Source organism: Delphinapterus leucas, chromosome 6 (assembly GCF_059928025.1).
Source record: "Delphinapterus leucas isolate spDelLeu-1000000601 "Yukka" chromosome 6, BTC_Dleu_Yukka2, whole genome shotgun sequence".
Lineage (NCBI taxonomy): Eukaryota > Metazoa > Chordata > Mammalia > Artiodactyla > Monodontidae > Delphinapterus > Delphinapterus leucas.
In genome coordinates, this window is record NC_143134.1 from 121465607 (window position 1) to 121486052 (window position 20446).

General features: G+C 60.5%; 1 protein-coding gene across 5 annotated transcripts in view; it reads right to left on the minus strand.

Moving 5' to 3' along the window:
* Positions 1–16917, minus strand: part of RALGDS (ral guanine nucleotide dissociation stimulator) — a 67833-nt gene extending 50916 nt beyond the window's left edge. For 2 of the 5 annotated variants that reach the window (XM_089913944.1, XM_022578317.3), the window contains exon 1: positions 16736–16917. In XM_089913944.1, the coding sequence (XP_089770070.1) occupies positions 16736–16753 (18 nt within the window). In that variant the 5' untranslated portion in view covers positions 16754–16917. The other 3 variants (XM_022578314.3, XM_022578311.3, XM_022578312.3) reach the window with 3 other exon arrangements.
* Positions 16918–20446: the final 3529 nt, after the last annotated feature.

Below are 20446 nucleotides of genomic sequence, written 5' to 3' on the forward strand. Positions count from 1 at the left end.
AGGGACACAAACATGTGGAAACTGAGCCTGAAACACGAGAATAACGGAGGGGAAGGTCAGAAAGGGAGGGGTCCCGTCCCTCGCAGGGACCACGCCCGTGGAGCGTTGGGCACACACGACCAAGGAGCGGGCCTGTAGGTTTGGGAAACTCTTAAAATGTAGAGCCTAGGTTTATGTTCAAGTCCCTGCTAGGCACCTTCCTAGCCTCAGTTCCGTCTCCCTGAGCCTCAGTTTCTCCATCAGTAAGAGGGGGATAATAACAATAACAATAGTAGTAGTAATACCACCACCACTTGGCTCTCAGGAAAGATGATGAAACAATGCACAAGAGCTCTTTGTAATCTGAGACGCCTCATATGAACTCGCGGAGCCGCTAGGACAAGCCGCAGCCACGCTAACCCGCCTGGGCAGGCGGCAGGTAGACAGGCCGGCCAGGTGGGCAGACACGGGTCCCAGGGTAACCGCCACCCCCCCCCCCCCCCCCCCCCCCCCCGCCTCCTCTTTCACACCCAGAATGGGAGATGGAGCCTCCCTGGGCAGCTTCCAGCCAAACTTCTTCAACCAGTTCTGACGGGAGGGGAGGACGTCAAGGGCCCTGGCCACGGCCTAGCCAGTCTCTCAGCAGAGGCACCGAATGCCCGGGAAACTCACCTCGGTGGCCGGTGCCGGCAGAGGTGTCTTCGGCCAAGGTGTGGGTCTTTGGAGAGCAGCACGGCGGGTGACGACCCTCCGTCTGGTGGTCACCCCAGAGACACAGGCGAGGAACACCCAACCCTTCCTGCCTCTGGACTCGGCAGGCCTGGCTTCCTGGGCCATCATGGGGTGGGAGCCAGGCCGGGGGTGGGCTCCCAGGGAGGCCCTCTGCCAGTCTGTCTGCCCATCTGCCGGCCCCAGTGGAGTCGGGCGCCCGAGTGCCTAGGCCTGGTGTCACCCGCGTGGCTGTCATACCTGCTCCCGTGATAAACAGGGCCAGGAATTCCCACTCTTACCAGGCTGCGAGCCAGCCAAGGGTGGGTGGACCGGGCTGTGTCCTGAGCCGGGCCAGTAGCTGCAGCTCAGACCTGCTGTCTTAGGGTGGGCCCAGCTGTGTCCCCCAGCACCCTGAGGCCCTGTCCCCATTCCCCCTGCCTGGGGGGAAATCACCACCCAGAGTCAGAAAAGGTGGCGAGTACATGTCACGGAGGTCAAAGCAGCTTGGCCAGTGGGGCCCCCAGGCAGGTGTGAGCCCTGCCAGGCCCTGTGGAGGGTGCGCAGGAGACCCCGCTTTCTCTAAGCCACCATCTAATTCCGGAAGCCTTCCCCGTCACTCAGCCCTCGGAGCTCCTCCACCCCTGGCACCCAGACATGGGATTTAATTTTAAACTGCGGGGACCAACCTAGGGTTGGCAACCGTTTATTTTGCCAAGTAGGGCAGTAAAAAAAAAAAAAAAAAGCCACCACTATCACCACTATCATTACCATCGTTTCAGAAAAGACCCCACCAAAAGTAACAAGGAGGGCATGCGATCAGAAAAATGGATAATTGTTAAACAAATACATTTGGCTTTAAGGAAAACTCACGACCTTGTCTCCATTTTTCTCATTTTGCTGCAAACCAGACATTGTATGCCATGGGATGAGCCCAACCCACACATCTGACAAATGGAAAAACTGAGGCCCCGGGGAGCAAGGACTTGCCCAAGATATCACAGGGAGAATCCGGGTCCTGTCTGTGTGCACCTCTGCAGAGCCCACATACCCTCCCTTCGTCAGCATCCACAGCCCAGATGCCCAGACCCGGAGATGCCAGGATGACCCAGAGGCCAAGGGCTGCTTCCTTACCCTCCTCGGACCCTGGTGGGCTGCCGGCTGGGCACGCAGGATCGCGGAGGCCGAGAGGAGAAGGTGGTGGACAGGGGTTCCGGAGCCGGCCCACAGGCACATCAGGCCCCGGGGCCCTGGCGGGGTGGCCAGGGCCCAGCATGCCGCCCTGACGCCAAGCCCCGCCAGCACTTGCTCTGCCTCTCTGAGCAAGTGTTTCACATCCTCTTCCGGTGGCTTTGTGGGGCGCAGGGGACCCGAGAGCTGGCAGCTCAGAGCCGCAGAACCGAGACCTGGTTCCTGCCCCCGCCTGGTACTGCCTCCCTTTGGGACTCGCAGGTTCCTCTTCTCTCTGAGCCTCAGTTTCCTGATCCGTTATAGGAGGGGGTGGTGGTGTACAGAGGTTTTCAAATTCAAATCCCCGCCCCCCACCTCTGGGGCAGGAGAATTTCTTTCATGGAAGAAAGGATTCCCGGGACACAGGAGCCCCTAGGGTGGGGCTTCTCTCGGGGATGTGGGTGGGCATCTGGAGGTTGGGGGGCTGAGTGGGAGGGGGTTCCAGGTGGACCTTGAGGCAGCCGCCTTCCTGCCTGCAGGTGCCCACCTCATGCCTGCACCCAGAGCGCAGCATGTTTCCCTGGCACTAAAATCCCTCCAAAGGCTTCTGTTCAACCCACAAAAGAATCCAAAGTTCTCCCTGCCCCCAGCCCCCTCCCACTCACTCGGCCCTGACTCACCCCATGCTCACCTCCACTCAGGCACCCCCTGCTTCTTCTCCCCAGCCACCTTAGCCCTTCTGTGCATGATGGCTCTTAATCTGGACCTTTGGGAAACTGGGTGGGTTTGGGAGACTGGGCTCTCTCTTAGCAGCTCTGGGACTCTGGGCCAGCGACTTAGTGGCCTCAGTTTCCTCATCTGTAAAATGGGCACAAGGATGCTGCAGGATTCAACAAGAACTCAGCACAGGCCTGGTTCGTGGCTGGCACTGGGGGGACCTGCACTCTGATCGTGTCCCATGGACATGGGCCTGGCATATAATATACACTCAGTGAATGTTGGCGGAATTGCCCCTGCACCAGGGGTACTGTGGCCTGGCTCCACCTCCAAGAGCAAGCTCCAGATGGCAGTGTGAGGTCTGTTGGGTGCTCGGCATGCAGCCCTGCAACCGGATCCCAGTGGATAACTTGGAAATGTTTGTTGTCACCCTGGTCTGGCAGAGGGGAGGCCAAGAGGGCTGGCAGACACACTCTGGTCCACTTTCTCGAGGACAGGCTGGCATGGCAGGGCTCCCCCAGCTGCTCAATCTTGTTGGGGAGAAGCCCTGTGCAGGCTCCAGCAGGACATGGGTGAGGCAGGGGGCAGTAGAGTTCCGAGGAGGGAGACAGCCCTGTGGGGCCTGGGCAGACCCCACCCTTGGCCTCTCTCCCCCTGTGTTGCCAGCTGACTGGCCATGTGACCTCGGGCACCCCTCGATGCGGTTTGGCTGCCCTGGAAGTGGACCAGCGAGCTCTCCCTAGCCTTGGGGGCATTGGATGAAATGGGGGAGGGCCTTCCCCGAGACATGGCCTCCTGGGCCCAGCGCTGTGGCAGGGATGAGCGGGTGGGCGACGGGATGGGAAAGCCTTTCCAACTGTGTGGACATTCCTGGGGGTGGCGGAGAGCTTCAAGAGGCCTTTAGAAGAAGCAGGGGTGGGGTCACAGGAGCCAATAGGGAGCCAGGCTGCCCAGTTAGGTGTGTCCGTGTGTTAATGCCTTTGATTTGACAGGCATTTATTGAGGGCTTCCCGGGTACCAGGATCCGTGCCGGGTGGCACATCTCCCTCCCGGAGCTCCTGAGCACCAGACAAGGCTCCCCGGGCTCTTCTCCAATGACCCTAGGCCCCCGCACAGGTCAGCCTGGCCTCAGAGACATTTGGGCCATTCCTTTGTGAGCCAGGCCAGGCCCAGGCAGGGCTGGACCCGAGCAGTGGGCCCTGAGCTCTGGGAAGGCCGAGGGCCTGAGTCACAGCCAGGAGGTAGGACAGGACCAGCTGCCGGCAAGAAAGGCAGGAGCCCTGAGGAGGAGGGGCGAGGGGAGGAGAGGCGGGGCCCATCCACCCCTCCTCCCACCCGTGTAGGGCAGAGCAGAGGCGCCTTTGTTCCTTGCCGGCCTTGTGTCACCACATGGCCCACACCATCACTGTCACGGCCTGGAACGGAGACCGGCCACGGAGAGCCAGGGCTCTGAGGCTGGGACCAGTTAGGGGCGCTCCACTTGCAACCCCACCCCCATCCCCCCCACTTCTCCACCTCCATTCCTGTGCCCCTATACTGTGCACGGAGCTCTCGGTGGGCGTGGCATCAGGGAACATGCACACCAGCCCTGAGATGCTACCCCGGCTTCCACGCTTGTCCCAGGACAGCAAGGTCACGTGACCTGAAAATGGCACTCTGCCCACGATGCAGGTAGCCCTGGGATAAGGCACCTGGTCAGCCACACACGAGCCCAGACATAGCAAAACCCCACTCGTGGACACACGTGTACGCACAGACGTGCGCCCCGAATCAAGCCCTTTGGGCAGAGGAGGGATTCCAGGGGAGCCTGCTGCCTCCGGCATGTGGGGTCCTCTCACCCTCTTCAGACTCCGGGGGCGGGGGGTGGGGGCAGGCCCTGGTGGGTGGGAAGCACACTGTTTATAAACACCACGTGGCCGTCGCTAGGAGCTGTGACTCAGAGCCAGAGTGGTGACTCCAATTCAAGCTGTTTACTCAGCACAACATCCTGTCCAGGAAGCAGGCCGGAGAGGCCTGGGGCCAAGCTTTCGTTCCTGTTTCCTGCAGCCTCCTGACCTGACTTGGGGTCCTGCTGGGGGTGGGGACAGCCCGGTTCTCCTCCCTCTCATTTCTGGGAACCTGAGGCCCAGCATCAGGTCTCTCAACACAGTCACCACCAGCCTGGCTCTGCTAGGTAGGGGTGATGCCACAGCCATGCGCACCAGTGGCCCAGCCCCACAAGCTGGGAGGGGGCTTAGGTCGGTGGGGGGGTTCACCTAAGGCAAATAGAAGCCTTGCAGGCAGAAACGGCTACTGACGAGACAAAACACCTTTCCACCAGCATCTGTGAAACAGATGAAGCCACGGCGACTACCTCTGCTGTAAAACAGAAAACCGAGGCCCAGAGAGGGCAAACAACTTGCCCGCGGCTGCACAGATGGTCAGTGCCAACCCCAGGTATATGCCTGGGCCTGTCCGGTCCCCAGGGCAGCTTGCTTTCCTCCACTGTGCACTGGGTTAAAGTGGATTTGGTCCTGGCAGCACGGGCAGGTTTGGGGCTGCTGGGTCCCCGTCAGCACGTGGGTGGTCTGTCCGCTGTATGAGGCCCAGCTTGAGATTCTGACATCCATTTCCCTGTTCACCTCCCCCACCCCCAACTCCATGCCTAAACCGGAGTCATCGACCTCCCTAGTATTTCTGCTGTTCACTGATATGCCAGTGTGGATATCATTTAATTGTCACAATGTGTGAGGCAGTTTTGCAGGTGAGCTTGGGGACAGAGCTCAGAGACGGCACTGAACTCACCCAAAGCCACACAGCAGTCTGGCTTTGGGGCTGTTGTTCCCAAGCTGCTCCCAGCTTTTCATAAGAGCCGAGGGAGAGTCTATCCTCGAGGTGCCCTTCCATGGGCAGGGGGTCCCTCTTTACAGGAAGGCCATCGGGGGCCAGAGCCTCAGAGTGACTTGTGGAAGGCCACACGCCCGAACCGGAAGGCTTTGTCCCCTCTTCCAGGCTGGGAAGACGTGGGGACCCCTGGGAACGGCAGAGCCACGGGAAGCATCTGCCAGGGGAGCTGGGAGGGAGAAAGACAGAGGGGCTGTGCTTGTTTTGAGAGCTGAGGCTTGGCCCCGCCCCAGGCAGGACAGTAACCCAGCGGTCAGCTGCTCTGACTACCGATTCACTGGCCACAGGGCTCCCCTGCTCGGGCTGTCCACCCGCCGGCCCCTTTTACCAGCCCGCTGAGTCACACAGGTTGCCAAGAAGCTGAGGATCCGAGAATCCGGGCCCTGCCCCAGCTGCTCCCCGTGGCTTTGAGCCAGCAGGATCTAGCCGGGCCAAGGATGCCGGCGGCCCCCTCCCGTGGCAGCCGAGGACAGTTCTCCGCCCCTTCGGGCCTGCACCCGCGTCCAGCTCGGCAAGGAGCTCAACATCCAACTCTATGGATTAGAGTGGCAGCCACGAGCTGGGGCTCCAGGTAGACGGAGTCTGGGCTCAAACCCAGAGCCTGCCACTCACTGGCTGGGGGAGCTAGCAAGTGACTTTCTCCCCACCCCGCGCTGAGCCTGGTCCTAAGCCACACATGGGGATGACCTCTGCTTCCGAAAGCTCGCATGGGTTAAATGCAATATCGGATGGAAGCACTTAGGATGGGGCCTGGCATAGGCCACATGTTCAAAAAACCTTATCCTCAAGTAGCCTAGGACACTCTGTGGGGAAGAATCAGTGGTTTTCCTTTTTAATCCCCAAATTGGGACTGACTGACACTGTCGTAAAATGCAATTGAAATGTCGCGGCAACATCCAATTGCCGTAAAAATCTCTAAGCAATTTCAGTTTATCTTGCATCCCTGAGGGACTGGTAACGGGGTTTTCAGCCTGCACCAACTGCAGACCAGAGTGGCCCCGGGGGCCCAACTACAGCACCACACTCAGACCACAACTGATTAACTGAGCAGGTACTAGATACCAGGCCCTGCTCAGGTGCTGGGAATATGCCAGGGAATGAAACAGATAAAGATCAGCTTCTGGTCCTGCAGTATAATAAGTAAAATACTTGTTTGAAGGCAAGCATGCTAGAGAAGAAAAAAATAGAATAGAGTAATGGGATTGGAGAGCTGCAACTTTAAATAAGGTGGACGAGCTGAGAAAGTACCACTCATAAAATGTTAATAAAACAATCATCCAGGGCTTCCCCGGTGGCGCAGTGGTTGAGAGTCCGCCTGCCGATGCAGGGGACACGGGTTCGTGCCCCAGTCCGGGAGGATCCCACATGCCGCGGAGCGGCTGGGCCCGTGAGCCACGGCCGCTGAGCCTGCGCGTCCGGAGCCTGTGCTCCGCAACGGGAGCGGCCACAGCGGTGAGAGGCCCGCGTACCGCAAAAAAAAAAAAACACAAAAAGCAAACAAATCATCCACTGTGGGATTGGTTTGTGTCTCACCACTCAATTGGGCTGTAAGCTCAATCTGCCCCGTTCGCCCTCATACCCAAGTACCTGGAATGAGGGCCGACCCGTGGCGGGTTCTCACACTGTCGATGGGCAGTCACTCACACGTGCACACGCACACTCACAGGAGTGCAAAGGCCACTATGTTCTGAGCATCTTTTCAGTTCTTCCCTCGCTTACTGGAACGGGTCGAAGCTCCTCGATAGCAGGGACACTGTTCCCTGACGTACCGACCCCTGGAACATTTCCTGGCACACCGTGGGCTCTCAACAAATACTCCGTGGTCCAGGTGGTCCCTGCGGCTTCTAAGCTCCTGGACTCGAAAATATTCAGGGTTCGGGGCCAATGAGCTCCATCTGGGAAGATGACCAGGAAAGCTTCCTGGGGGAGGTGGTGAGGCTAGAGAGGAGCCTGAGGAATGGCAAAGAGGAAGGGCGAGGCCCAGTCTGCCAATCTGCCATTAAAACGCTTTCCAGAGAGTGGGGCTGGGAGCACAGGTTGGGGGCATGCCCAGGCAGGAGCAATGGGGAAGCCAGGTTTTCTGGAAAACAGGAGCCTGGAGGCTCCCAGAAGCCAGCCTGCCTGGGGATGTCGGTCGGGGGAGGTGGGCAGTCGATTCAGCTCTGGTTCAACCTGGGGTTTTTTTCCTCCTTCGTGAGTCCCCAGCTCCGTAACAATTCTTCGGGGACGGGTCTCTGCTCATCGGGTAAGCAGAGCTCGCTCTGGCGTGGTTAGGCCTGGCCTAGGAAGCCCCTTCCCGAAGCACAGCCAGGCCTACTGAGGCTGGGGTGGGGGAGGGAGCTGAGCCCACAGTCAGGCCCCTGTGCCCAGCGGGGCCTGGTCAGTCAGGGCTTCAGGGCCAGGGGAGTCAGGACAAACGGGCTCTTGTGGTGGGGAGGCTGCCTGCCGTGCCAGGGACACTGCGTACCCGGCGCTGCCACCCACCCGCCTGCGGGGGCCCAGGGCCTGGGAAGCGGGGCTGCCCTTTCAGAGGGGGACCTCCTGAGCTGTCCTGGCCTCTGAAAAGGACCTGGGGCTCCAGCTGGCTGCGGGAGATGGTGGGGCTGGTGCCCACTGCCTTCTTTCTCACAGTTCTTCTCCAGCAGGCCGGTGGGGGGTGGGAGGGCGAGAGGATGCCCTGGGGCTGAGTGACGGTTTCACGGCCTTTGTCCCACCCTCCCACCGTCCACTGTCCTTCTGCCAAGCCCTGCACTTTGCTCCTTCCTTGGTTCCTCCCACAGAAGGCGAGACTCCAGGGCCTTCACCTGCTCATACCTGGGACAAGGGACAGGGGCACCAAGGTACCAGCTGACCTCCTCTGCCTGGGGACCCTCCAAGAGCTGTGTAGGTCTCCACGCGACCGCAAGAGCGTGCCCACGCGTGCCAGGCATGTGCTAAGCACTTCAGAGCCCTGTGAGCTGGGCACACTTCTCAACCCATTTAAAGATGAGAGGTTGAGGGGTCCGGCCTCCTCATGGTCAAGGCTTGGGCCTGGTGCTCTGAAAAGGCAAGATGCCTGCATGCATGCACGTGCACACACGCCTGTGCTCTCAGGATACGCGCTCTCCCTCCCCCAGGCACCAGTCGTGAGCCTGCACATGTCCTTTCACACGTGTGCTCGCTCAGCCACTGCCGGACTGCCGTGTACACTACTGGCACGTGATGACAAACGTGGTCACAGATTCACTCAGACGTGCACACATTCACCCAAAGGCAGGGGGATGCTCCCAAGACATTCGCATGTCCATGTGCAGGATGGGACACCCAGCCCCAGGAGCCTCGCCTGTACCTCATACTGCCAGGCGATGGCCACCCCACGTCCCCAGACTCAGCGAGCACGCTTCCTCAGGGACACCCCATGCCTGCTCCCGGCAGGGCTGGTAAGAGAGGAAGGAGGCCCGTACTCTGTGCTGGGATTTCCTGGTCCCAAGTGGCTGTGAAAGAAACTGTTTTTGAAATCCTGGAGAATGGCAGTCGTTGCAGTCGTCTGCCGTGATGTGGACGCGGCACTGCCCACCTACAAGCTCCCTGCCCCCAAAGTCCGCAGCTGCCACCTCCCTGGCCACCCAGGGCCTCAGGCCAGGTGGACTGCCTCGCCCTTGAGCTTCAACCCCAAGCAACTAGAAGGTCAAAAGGCAACCCTCCAGTCCGCACCTTCCAGTCCCTATGGGGGCAGCGGTGAGGGGGGCGGTGGTCAGGGGCCTGGAACGCTGGCTTCAGGGAAGAAGGCTATGCAGGGAAAGCTCACCGTACGGCCTGGACAATCTTCTCAGCTTCTCTGGGCCCCAGTTTCCCCAGCTGGAAATACGCGGGGATTCAACTTGGCGCCCTGCCCCCAGCTCTCCAAGGGTGGTCAACACTGCTTGTCCACACAGCTGGTGGGCCACACGGCCACCTGCTTTCCTTGAAGGGTTAAAGGCATTTCCTGCCACCTGCAGAGGGCTTGCCTGTGCTCGTGCCAGGTGCTTCAGGGACATTTCACACACCTTGACATCCAGGGAGTCCACAGGTGAGGCAAGCAAGGCAGGGAGGAGTGAAGGCATCCACCTGTCTGGATGCCGCAAATCCTAGCCAGGCTCCCTGGCCGCCCCAGACTTCTCTCTCCCCTTTGACCTCTAGACAGCCTCACCTCCCACATGACCAGGGGCCAGGGCCTCCCTTACAGATGGTGATGGAGATGGGCCACAGCCCAGACAGATGGGGGTGGGTAGCAGCAAGAATCTAGTTGGAACAGATTCATTTCAGATGGTGGCAGCCCCAAGGGCTTCAACACTGTCCTCCTCACCTCCCCACCACGTCCTCACCCTCCCAGTTCTGAGCTGGACAGTTACTGGGAAAGGGCCTCCTGCGACAAAGGCCTGTGGTCACGGTGGAGTTCCAAGAGTGGAGGGGCTGGGAGGTGGGTACGTTTTGGGGCTCAGGGTCACTCACTGGCCAAGGGGACTTTCCTCTCCACCGTCCAGGGTCACCCCCTCCCCACCGCAGCTCCAAAGAGTCAGGTGGTCACACCTGGACTCTCAGGTGGTGCCAGAGAAGAGGCCCTGTGCCTTCCCCAAGTAAACCGGTTCTGGATCCCAACCCAGAAAGCGGGGACGATCTGGGGTGCCCCCCCAGCCGCGGGGTGGACCCGCCCCCTCTTACCCTGAGGGGTGGGGTGGAGTGGGGGAAGGGCCCAGCTGCCTCACTTCGGTGAACTGAGCTCCCTCCCTGCAGAAAGCCCAGGGTGGGTGGGGGCAGTGCCCCCGCGTCTTGGTTCCCTCCCGCGCCGGTGGCCTCCTGCCCGTACTCCCCGGCCGCCCGCGGGGCTGGGGCTCACCTCGTCCGCCCGCGCGCTCGGCGGCGGGACCACCAGCATGAACGCCGGCAGGGGCGCGCCGCCACGCCCCGCTCCGGGCACTGCTGCCGGCGCCCGGGTCCCGGGCCATTGTCTGCGGCGCCCTCGCCCCGCCCCCTCCTCCTGCTGCGCTCGAAGCGAGGTCTGGGGACGGGGTTGCGGGAACTGGGCAGTCAAGGCCAGGATCGTCCGGCAGCCCCGCGCTGCCCGCACGCCGAACACAGGTGTCCAGCACCGGGTTACCGGGTGCCGCCGGGGCCTCCCCCAACCCCGGAGGTAGGCACGCCCCCTCCCCGTTTGACAGATGCGGCCAGGGAGGCACAGAGGGGTGAGACGATGGCCCGAGGTCACTCAGAGAGTGAACGGTCACGGTCAGTCTAGAATCCTGGCTCGGGGTCACCAGCAGTCCCACTCCTCCCTGCCCAGCTCCAAAGTCCAACCACTGGGCAGCCTGGCCCCTACCAGCCTCTCCTCCCTTCCAACACGCCACCCTGTCCTGTGGTCGAGGGGCTCCTTCCTGGCTACCCACAGCCCTCATCCCTGTCCTTGGGGCTGCTGGGCACGGGGTCAGTGCCCACAAACTAAAGCAGCCCCTAAGAGGCCCACAGGGCCGGACTGCCTTCCATCCCCATGGCACCCCATTTCCTCACACTGGGGAGCAGTGAGCCACCACGGGTTTAGTCCCTGTTCCAGGACGCTGAGTGCTGAGCACTGAGCTGGGATACAGACACAGGTGTCCATCTCCAAAGCCAGTGAATGGCCTTAACCACGAGGCCGCCTGCCTCCCCTGGACCGTGGAGACGGATGCAGATGGGCAGATGAAGAAGCAGTGCCTGGCCTGGTCCTGGTCCCTCACCCTCCCACCCCAAGGCCCCATAGGTGGCATAATTTATGCACTTAATGGTGAACACACGGGTACAAGGGTAGCTGTGACTACAGACGGGGAAACTGAGGCTAGTAAGAAGGGGCATGCCAGGGTCACACAGCCAAGTCTCCAAGGCGGCCCAGAACAGAAATCCTCTATCTCAGCACTCTACCCGTCGCCCCCTCCAGCAACACCCTGCGTTGCCGCCCTGCTCCAGGCCCAGGTTACTCATGGCTTCAGCATGCAGGGGGTGCAAAGCACAAGACACCATACTGCCCCCAACCCTGGCTGGTACTGGGTTCCATCTGCTGTGCCCTCTGACCCTGCACTTTATGACATTCTGCTACCATCAACTGTCACTCAGTTGTCCAGGAAATAGCCGTTGCTAGGGGACTGGCCTGATGCCCGGTGGCTGGCTGGCAGGGTGGGGCAATGGGGAGGGGGGAGCAGGCTAGGGTTTCCCTCAGGAAGACTCGGAGGTTGAGGCTGCTGGGTGGAAGAGGAGGGTGTGGTAGATCAGCCACAGAGTGGCTAAGGCTACACACAGGCCATGGGAAAGCCCCAGCCCTGAGCCTTCCTGCAGGCAAGTATTTTGGGGACCCGTAGTTGCCAAGCAACGCCTCCCGGTTGCCATGGGAACTCTCCTTTCTCCTGGGACTTATCATTTTTAGGGGGATGCCCTCTCCTCTCCACCTCCTCACCCTGGCCTGGCTGCCCTGGGAGGAGACATTGACGCCCCAAAACCTCATTCCCCCACCCCCAGGGAGACCACTCAGCCGTGACCCTAAGAGAAGACTCACTGAGGTTCAAAAACCCAGAACCCTAAGAAAATGCAGAGAACAGAGTCCAAGGCCTTCATTAGAGCGGGGTGAGGACAAAGGGGTTCATTAGCTCTGTTTACGTCTCCACTCCCGCTGTTAACCACCACCTTGGGGCCTGCCCTGCCCTGACCGTTGGGAGCTCACTGTAATTGGAAGGAATTTGCCCCCAACGCCCATGCCCATGCCGAGCCCCTCCCAGGCTTGTCTGCGCGCAGGGACGCGCCCTCACCAGCCCTGCCACTATCTAGCTGTGGGAGCCCCTTGGCCTCCCAGGGCCTCAGTTTCCCAAAAATGAGGATGGCAGTAGTGCTGACCTTGCAGATACAGCGAGACACTGCAGCCCAAGGCCGGACGCAGGGAAGGTGCCATGGGCTGGCTGTCGTTACAACAGGCATCTCCGCAGCCCGGGATGGAGGTGTGGGAGTGGCCTAGAACTCTACAGAGCGTGGCCCCGTGGCCAGTGTGCCACCGCTGGCCGAGCGGTCACCAAACCCAGGTCCCCAGGGTCCCAGTCAAATGCCTTCCCCACTGGATCTATTGCTTGTCCTATACCCTTGTCCCTCGTGTCTACGGTCTGATCCCCTCAGATGGGAGTCAAGGTGTTCCACACGGGCCAAGTGCTCAGCTCTGAGGCCCTCGATGAACATCTGCTGCGTAAATCCCTCAGTGACCCACCGCCAAGGGCTACTGGCCCCGGCCTGGTGAGATGCGGAAGCGCCCAAAGGACACAGGAAGAAACGGCCTCCACTTCCCGGGCCAGGGCCACGCGGGGCACTTTGCTGCATCCCAGTGATGCCTCGGGGAGCCCAGGGGCCCTGGTCCTCAGCAACAGATGGTGCTCCCCGCTTTGTACAACCGGGCAGAACCCCACCAGGCGGGCCGTGGGAGAGCTCAGGCAGGATCGCCCCCTTCGGGCAGGGTCTCTGGGGAAGGGACTCCTCAAGCATTGACCTGCTCGGCCTGCCCACCCATCCCCATGGCTGCCTTCTGCGATCCCCCCAACATCTGGGACGCACGGACACCCGGCCGGCGGTAATGGGAGAGCTGCCTGGAAACCACCCCCAGTGTAATCATAGCTGCAGGGCCCCTGCAAGCAGCTGAGAAGGGTCGGCTCAGCTTGCAGGTATAGCAGGAAACGAAAAACTAACCCTTGTGGGTCTGACGGGGTCGGGCCCCGTGGCGGCCCATCCAGGTCGCCACCCAGTCACTACCCCGGGGCCCCGCCTTGTTTGATTTCCTCCGCAGCGCGTCACCCTTGAACTGACTGTGCTCCTGGTCTGTTTACAATTTTGTGTCTGTCCTCTCCTCGCAACTGGAAGGTGAGACCTTTGTCTACGCGCCGCGGCTGTTCAGAGCCGCGCCGGGGCCGTCGCAAGGAGGGCACAGCGCCACCTGCTGGTGCTGCGTCAGGACGCGCCGAGCTGGGGAGCCGTGCTGTCCCCGACAGGGCACCCCCAGGCTCCACTCACACCCCAAAACCTCCAGCCGGGGGCCAAGCCCCGGACACCTGATCAGACCCCAACTGCTGCCCCCATCCCTGAGGACACCTGGGTACCTGGCCTTCGGGGGTAGAATCACTTCAATGTCCTTGTTCTGGACTGAACTGTGTCCCCACAAAAGGTAAGTTGAAGTCCTAACCTTGTGCACCTGTGAATAAGACCTTATTTGGAAATAGTCTTTTTTTTATTTTTTAGGAGCACTCTTTTTTTTTTTAAATTAATTTTTACTGGATTATAGTTGATTTACAATGTCATGTTACTTTCTGCTGTACGGCAAAGTGAGTCAGTTATACATCTACATATATCCACTTTTTTAGATTCTTTTCCCATACGGGCCATTACAGAGCACTGAGTAGAGTTTCCCGTGCTATACAGTAGGTTCTTATTAGTTATCTGTTTTATATATAGTAGTGTGTACATGTCAATCCCATCTCCCAATTTATTCCCCCCGCCGCTTCCCCCTTCGTAAGCGTAGGTTTGTTTTCCACATCTGTGACTCTATTTCTGTTTTGTAAATAAGTTCATTTGCGCCATTTTTAAAGATTCCACATATAAGCGATATCACATGACATTTGTCTTTCTCTGGAAATAGGGTCTTTGCAGACATGATCAAGTTAGGCTGAGGTCATACTGGAGAAGGGTGGGCCCTAATCAAATGACCAGTGTCCTTATAAGAAGAGGGAAAACTGGATACATACACACAGAGGAGGCCATGTGAGTATGGAAGCAGAGTTTGGAGGGATGCGTCTACAAGGCAAGGAACATTAAGGATTGCTGGCAACCACCAGAAGCTGGCAGAGGCAAGGAAGGATCCCCTCCTAGAGTCTTCAAAGAGCATGGTGGCCTCCAGAACTAAGAGAGAATAAATTTCTGTTGTTTTGAGTCACACGGTTTATGGTATTCTGTTACAGCAGCTAAAGGAAACTAATACACCACCCCACCTCCAGTGGACCAAGTCCCACCTCTGCTACCCCAGCCAAGTGCAGCCAAGCCAGTGTTCCAGGCAGAGCCCAGGAACCTGATGACCATGCAGGTGACCGGGGGCAGTGAGGATGGAGCGCAGGTGAGCGCTTGGTAGATGCCAGACCCAATCATCATTCTCATCTCCAGCATCGTAACCTCCCCTCCTCAAACCAACCCTGACCACAGGACACTTCCTTCCGGAATATCTCTCTGCACCCGCCCATCGCCTAGATGAATCCCACCAATAACCCGAGAATGGTCTCAGAGACAGACCCCACCCTGATTGAGCCTCAGTTGAGACCACAGCCCAGCCTCCTGGGGGACCTCGGGGCAGAGGCTCCCAGCTGAGCTGAGCCTGCCTCCGGGTCACAGACACTGAGAGGGTCAGTGTTTGTCCTTGTAAGCGCTACGTTAGGGGATGCTGTCGCATGGCACAGACACCGGGATGTCCTTCCAGGTCTTGCCCTGCCCTCCTCCCCGCTCTCCTTCTCAGCTCTCCCAGCCACACTGGCTCCTGTCTCACTTCCTCCTGGCTACAAAATCTTCTGTTTTCAAGTCTCTGCGCCTTTGACCTTCCCCCAGGCTCACTGCTCACAGAGTGTGCAGGGCTGGCTGCTCTTGTCTTTCTGGTCACAGCATCAATGTCACCTTGGAGGCCTTTTAGACCCTCCAGGGGCTCCTGGCCCTCCTTCCAGGGCCCTGACTCATTCCCTAGAGCACTTGCTCTTCTCTCTCACGGGGATTTGCTTTCCTGCTTTTGTCCATCTGCGCTTCTAAGCTGTGAGCTCCTGGGTGAGCGCCCAGGGCACAGTAGCTGAATCAATAGAGGATCTTGGAGCCCCCTCCTGCCTCTGAGCAGCTCACAGTGTGGACCTGGAGGCTAGGAATAAAAGGTGCCTGTTGGGTCGGAGGCAGGGGGACGCCCAGAATGACTCCCGGGTGCCCCTTCCCTGCTCCAGTTGCTCCATTGAGCAGAGTGAGCACAGCCCGCCCCCTGGTGGTCAGCCCCAGCACTGCAGCCCCAGGCAGGAAAACCAGAAAACAAAACACACACCTTTGTTTGGGTGTAGTCAAGGCAGCGACTCTCCCTACCCCGGAGGGGCAAAGGAGCAGGACCTGCCGGCTCCAGGGGAGATGTGCAGGACCTCAGAAGCCTCTCTTGCTCCCCTCTTTCCCGCCACTGTCCTGGTGTCCAGTTCACTCCGGAGGCCTCCTCACTCCAACCAGGGCAGTGACTCCACCCACTTCCAAATGAGGACCCCCAGGTGCCAACAAAGACGTGGTCCAATGCTCTGCCTCATTCTGTGCCACCCAGGTCCCCAGTTCCCCAGGCCCCCAGGCTGCCCCCTGCTCAGAAGGGCCTCGAAGGAGTAAAAAGCATTTTCTACTCGGAAGACTTGGAGCACAGTGGGTCAGGGATGGAGAACCAAGGCCAAAAGACTCTTCTACGAGCTGCAGGACCCTTGGGATCACCCCATCTGTGCACCCCAAATTACAGTGGAGTAAACCAAGGACTTCTCTCCTGTAATTCCCTCCACACTATGGGGGAATCTCATCCTGGTTCCAGGTGCCCAGAGTGGTGGATGCAGGATCCGAGGAACTGTCCTCTCCAGGCTGCCCTGGGGATTGTTCCTGCCTACGCCGACCCCCGGGAACCTTGGAGACGCCCAGCCCGTCTGCCTGGCACCTCTGTCCCTCACGCTTTGAGCCCTGGGCATGTTGCCAGGAGACTAGATGGTCCTGCCCCGTGGTAGAACTGCCTCCAACCAATTTCTTCTTTCCCCCTTGTCACTTCTGTGTCCACTCTCCTCTGAATCTACGCCATGGTCCCCACCTGTGAAGTCAATGTGTGTGTATGTACCTGTGGGCGCGTCGGGATGCCGAGAGGAAAGGGCCCCTCATGGGTGGGGGTGAACAGGGGTCCCCCAGAATCTCAGGGGCTCTCATTCCCAAAGGGAACCCCATGATAGTGGCTGAGCACTGGCATTGGAGGCTGGAACCCTCCCTTCTCTTCTGGACTCTGCCCACCTCGTGGCCCCGGGCCAGTCCGTGTCTTTCTCCTGGCCTCAGTTTCCCAACTGTACCAGGAAGGGTTGGACGCGGAACTGCTGCGTAAGCGAGCGCTCAGCGTGGACTCGGCGCGATGCTCCTTCCCGGCTGGATGGGGTGTGGGCGGGGGGGGGGGGGGGCGGGCACGCGGTCCTTCCTCCACCCCCTGGCGGTGGGGAGAGCGGTCGCGGCCGGGCGGGGCACTCACCTGGCAATCTACCATCATCCTCAGCCCTGGCAGCGCATCGCCGGCCCCAGGGCGGGGCCCAGGGCTCGCAGAGGCCGCTGGCCTCGGCCCGCGCGCGGCGCAGGGGGGCGCCCGGCTGCGGGGCTCATGGCGCGGCCTCCCGTCCCCGCCGGGCCCGGGGCTCCGCCAGCGCCACCGCCGCCGCCAGCGCCGCTCCCATTGTCTGCGCCGCGCCGCCGGCCGCTCGGGCCCCGCTGCTGGGTTCCGCCCGGGCTCCCGGGCTCCGGCCGGGTGGGCGGGGACCGCCGCGGCCCCGCCCCGCCCCGCCCCGCCCCTGCCCTGCCTACCGCAGGTGTGAGGGGCGGACCCCGCCGCGCGAGCTCGGGGACGCGCAGCGGTCTCCCTCTCGCTGGGTGACGTGGGTGGACCCCGCCGGGGCAGCAGGGCCTAGAGTCTACGGCCGGGAGCGCACACGGGGCCTGCGCGGGCCCGTGGACGTCGCGTGCACGTGAGCCCCGCCTTGCCGCGCGCTCGCGCGCAGCGCACCGGGGAGTCACAGCGCGTCTCCCACCTCCGCCACCTGCTCTGTTCCTCCTGTGCCCCCTAGGACCTCCAGCCGCCCCAAACGCAACCGGGCGGGGGCTGGGCCGGGTGGTAGTGTAGACCTGGAGATGTGAGATTGTACACCCCCATCCTTCCGTCCTACCCCGTATGCCACCTGCTGGGGCCAGCTCAGCGCATGAGCGCATGGCTGGGACAGGCAGTCCTGGGGGCGGCAGTGGACACGGGGTACAGAAAAGAAGGTCAAGCCGCCCCTACCACCCCCCCTCCCCCTACACTCCCTTCCTTGTTTTCCTGGCAGGACTTCCGGACACGAGGTCCAGCCTGTGGCCAGCTGCAGCCCTGGCTGGTGAAAGGGGGCTGGAGGAGCCCAGGGAGGAGGGGCCCACCACTGGCTGAATGACTGTCGGCGGTAGTTAGTGTTAGTAAGGACACCCCCTGGGTGCTCAGTGATTTTGACTTTTTATTTGTGAACAGTGGCCTCAGCTCTCAAGGTCACTCAGCTCTAAGTGAACGGGGGACTCAGAATCATCGCTCTTTACCTTCACTGAGCCTGCGCTGACCATCAGAGGCCTTGTCCTGTGTTGGGCGCCCTCAGCCAGACGACCTCCTGAGTCCAAGCACTTTGGGCACCTTCCCCCTGCTTTAATCCCCAACACTCCCTCCCAAGGTCAGAGTGACCGACCTTATCTTCAGTGGAGGAAACTGAGGCTCTGAGAGTCACCACACGAGATTGCCTGTCACAGGGCTGTGACGTGGCCCCGCTGTGGGTTTCAACCCAGATCATTCTGACCTCAAAGGCTGTGGTTGCACAGGAGCCCAAGGTTGTGGCCTCTGAGCCCAGCCTTGGAGGTGAGTCCCTCTTGGATGGGGGGGCTTCAGGAAGGGGTGCTGCAGGCAGGGGCTCTGTGGGGGGGAGGGCTTGGTGGGGTCCCTGGGGGAGGAAGGCTGTAGGGAGGCTGGGGTAGGAGTGAGGGGTGCACACACTGGGGAGGGTGTGTGGACCAGACCACACAGGGGTCTGAGTGTGGGGCAAGGAGTTGGGGATCACTGCAGGTTGGGGGCAGCAGGGGACACGGTCCATGTGGTTTTATCAGAGCCACAGCATCTGAACTGGAAGGAGCTTGGTGGGTGCGTTATTCACCCCACCCAAGCATGCATCCCTGAGATGCAGCCAGGGATGGGGTCTGCCTCAGTTTCCTCCTTTGCACAGTGGGGGCTATGATGGTCATCTGCCCTCTCCCAGGGTTGGGCATGTTGCCTAGCTAGGTCCCAGACCTATCTACTTCTCCAAGTACCTGCCCAGAAGTCAGTGCCCAGAGGTCTCCCAGCCATAATCCCATTTGATCGTCACCCCAGGGCCTCAGAGAGATAGAGTAACCTGCCCAGTATCCCTCGTGTGCTAGGACAGACTCAAACCCGTGTTCTCTCAGCTGCCTCACATTCATGCAGTCATTCAACAAACATTCATGGAATGCCTCCTGGGTTTCGGGTACCAGGGTAAACCTGGCTGACCGCCATCTGTACCCTCTTGTGGTTTACCAACTGGGGAAAGGGGTGGAGATGGGCAGAACACTGTCAATGATGACATAGGGATGAGGATTTATGGGAACACTGAAAGGCACCCACCCTGGAGGGGGAATAAGTCAAGGCAGGCTTCCTGGAGATGTCAGGAGTCTGTCCCCAGGAATTGGCCAGGTGATTGGACAGGGAGGCCTGAGCAGCAGGCCGTGTGAGTGGAGGTGTGCAGGGCCAGGCCCTGTGGCAGAGCAGGGATGCTGGACTGTAGGGAGTGGGGAGGTGGTAGGTGGCCATGAGGGGACAGCAAGTTTAAGTTTCAGGGGCCTCCCTGGCAGGGGGCACTGCAGACATTTTGCATCTGTAATTTTGTCTATTTCTATTTCTGGCACTCCCCCTCCCTCTGCTGGGTCAGGCCTGTCTCCTGCCACCCCTCCCATTCCTACCAGGCCCCTTCTTCCCACGCACGGAGCGGCTCTGGCCCCAAGCCCTCAGCTCCTTTTTGGAAAGTAGCCTGGACCCCGGTTTGGGTCCAGGAGTTGGGCACTGTAACTCACTCCACTGTGTCTGAGGCCTGCGCCCTGGGATGGAGACCAGGGTAGCCATAGTGCCTGGGGTTTGAGCCATGGCTGAGAAGGGCCCATTAGCTGGGCTGGGAGTGAGAAGGGGCTCACTTCCCCACAGCAAGGGTGGTGCTGCCCGGGCCTCAGGGCCTCAGGGCCACCTGCTCCTGAGGGCTTCTCTGGTCTCCACATTAAGGGCCCTCTCCATGCTCCAACATGGAAGCTCCTTGAAGGCAGGGCCTGCTCATTCAACACTGCTGGCCTCACACACACCCTGGGGCAGGTCCAGTCACCATGGTTAAGGTGCTCCCCACTAGCGACACATGGGCCATGGGTCCACCCTTGTCCCTCTGCCCAGGGAGCCCCTCGGGGCCTCTCCCTGACCATCCTCTCCAGCGCAGGCTCTCTCCTCACAGCAGTCACTCAGTCTGTACACACTCTTGCAGTCTGTCCTTGCTTGCCGCCCAAAACACAGGCTGCAGGAAGAGTGGACTTGGGGCTGGCCCCCGTTTTGCCAGGGGTGGTCAGGTGGGTGGGTTTCTCCTCCTCCCGACGTGGCCACAGACCGCATCGCCCCCCGCCCTCCGCCCCTGCCTTACGTGGCAAAGATGCCGCTGCCCCCAGGGGAGTGGACACTGGGCCACCCCCCACTGCATCTCTGTCCCACCAGGTAGAGGGAACCACCGCAGGACTCTGAAGACCCTCTGATCCTGGGCCTGCACCATGGCCTTGGGGCCCCAGGCCTGCCGGGGGCATCCCAGGGCTAAGGCTGACCGTGAACGCAGGAACCCCGGCAGACATATTTGCTACGTGCTCAGGGACCAAGACCCCACAGGGTATCCAGCGGGTGGGCTCTGCGCCCCCCAACGCAGAAGAGCATATCTGGCGACACTTCCACTTCACCCATCTCCCAGGAGAAGCAGGGTGAGATCCTGTCTGTTGCAGCGGCCAGCGCCAGCGTCAGCCCAGGTGCTCTGGAAACTGTGCCCTGGCCACACCCACCTGAGCTGAGTGTATTTGCAACCCAGGCTGTCTGCATCCCTGCGGCTGGTGGCCAAGATACTCGGACGCGCCAGTGAAGAAACCCCAG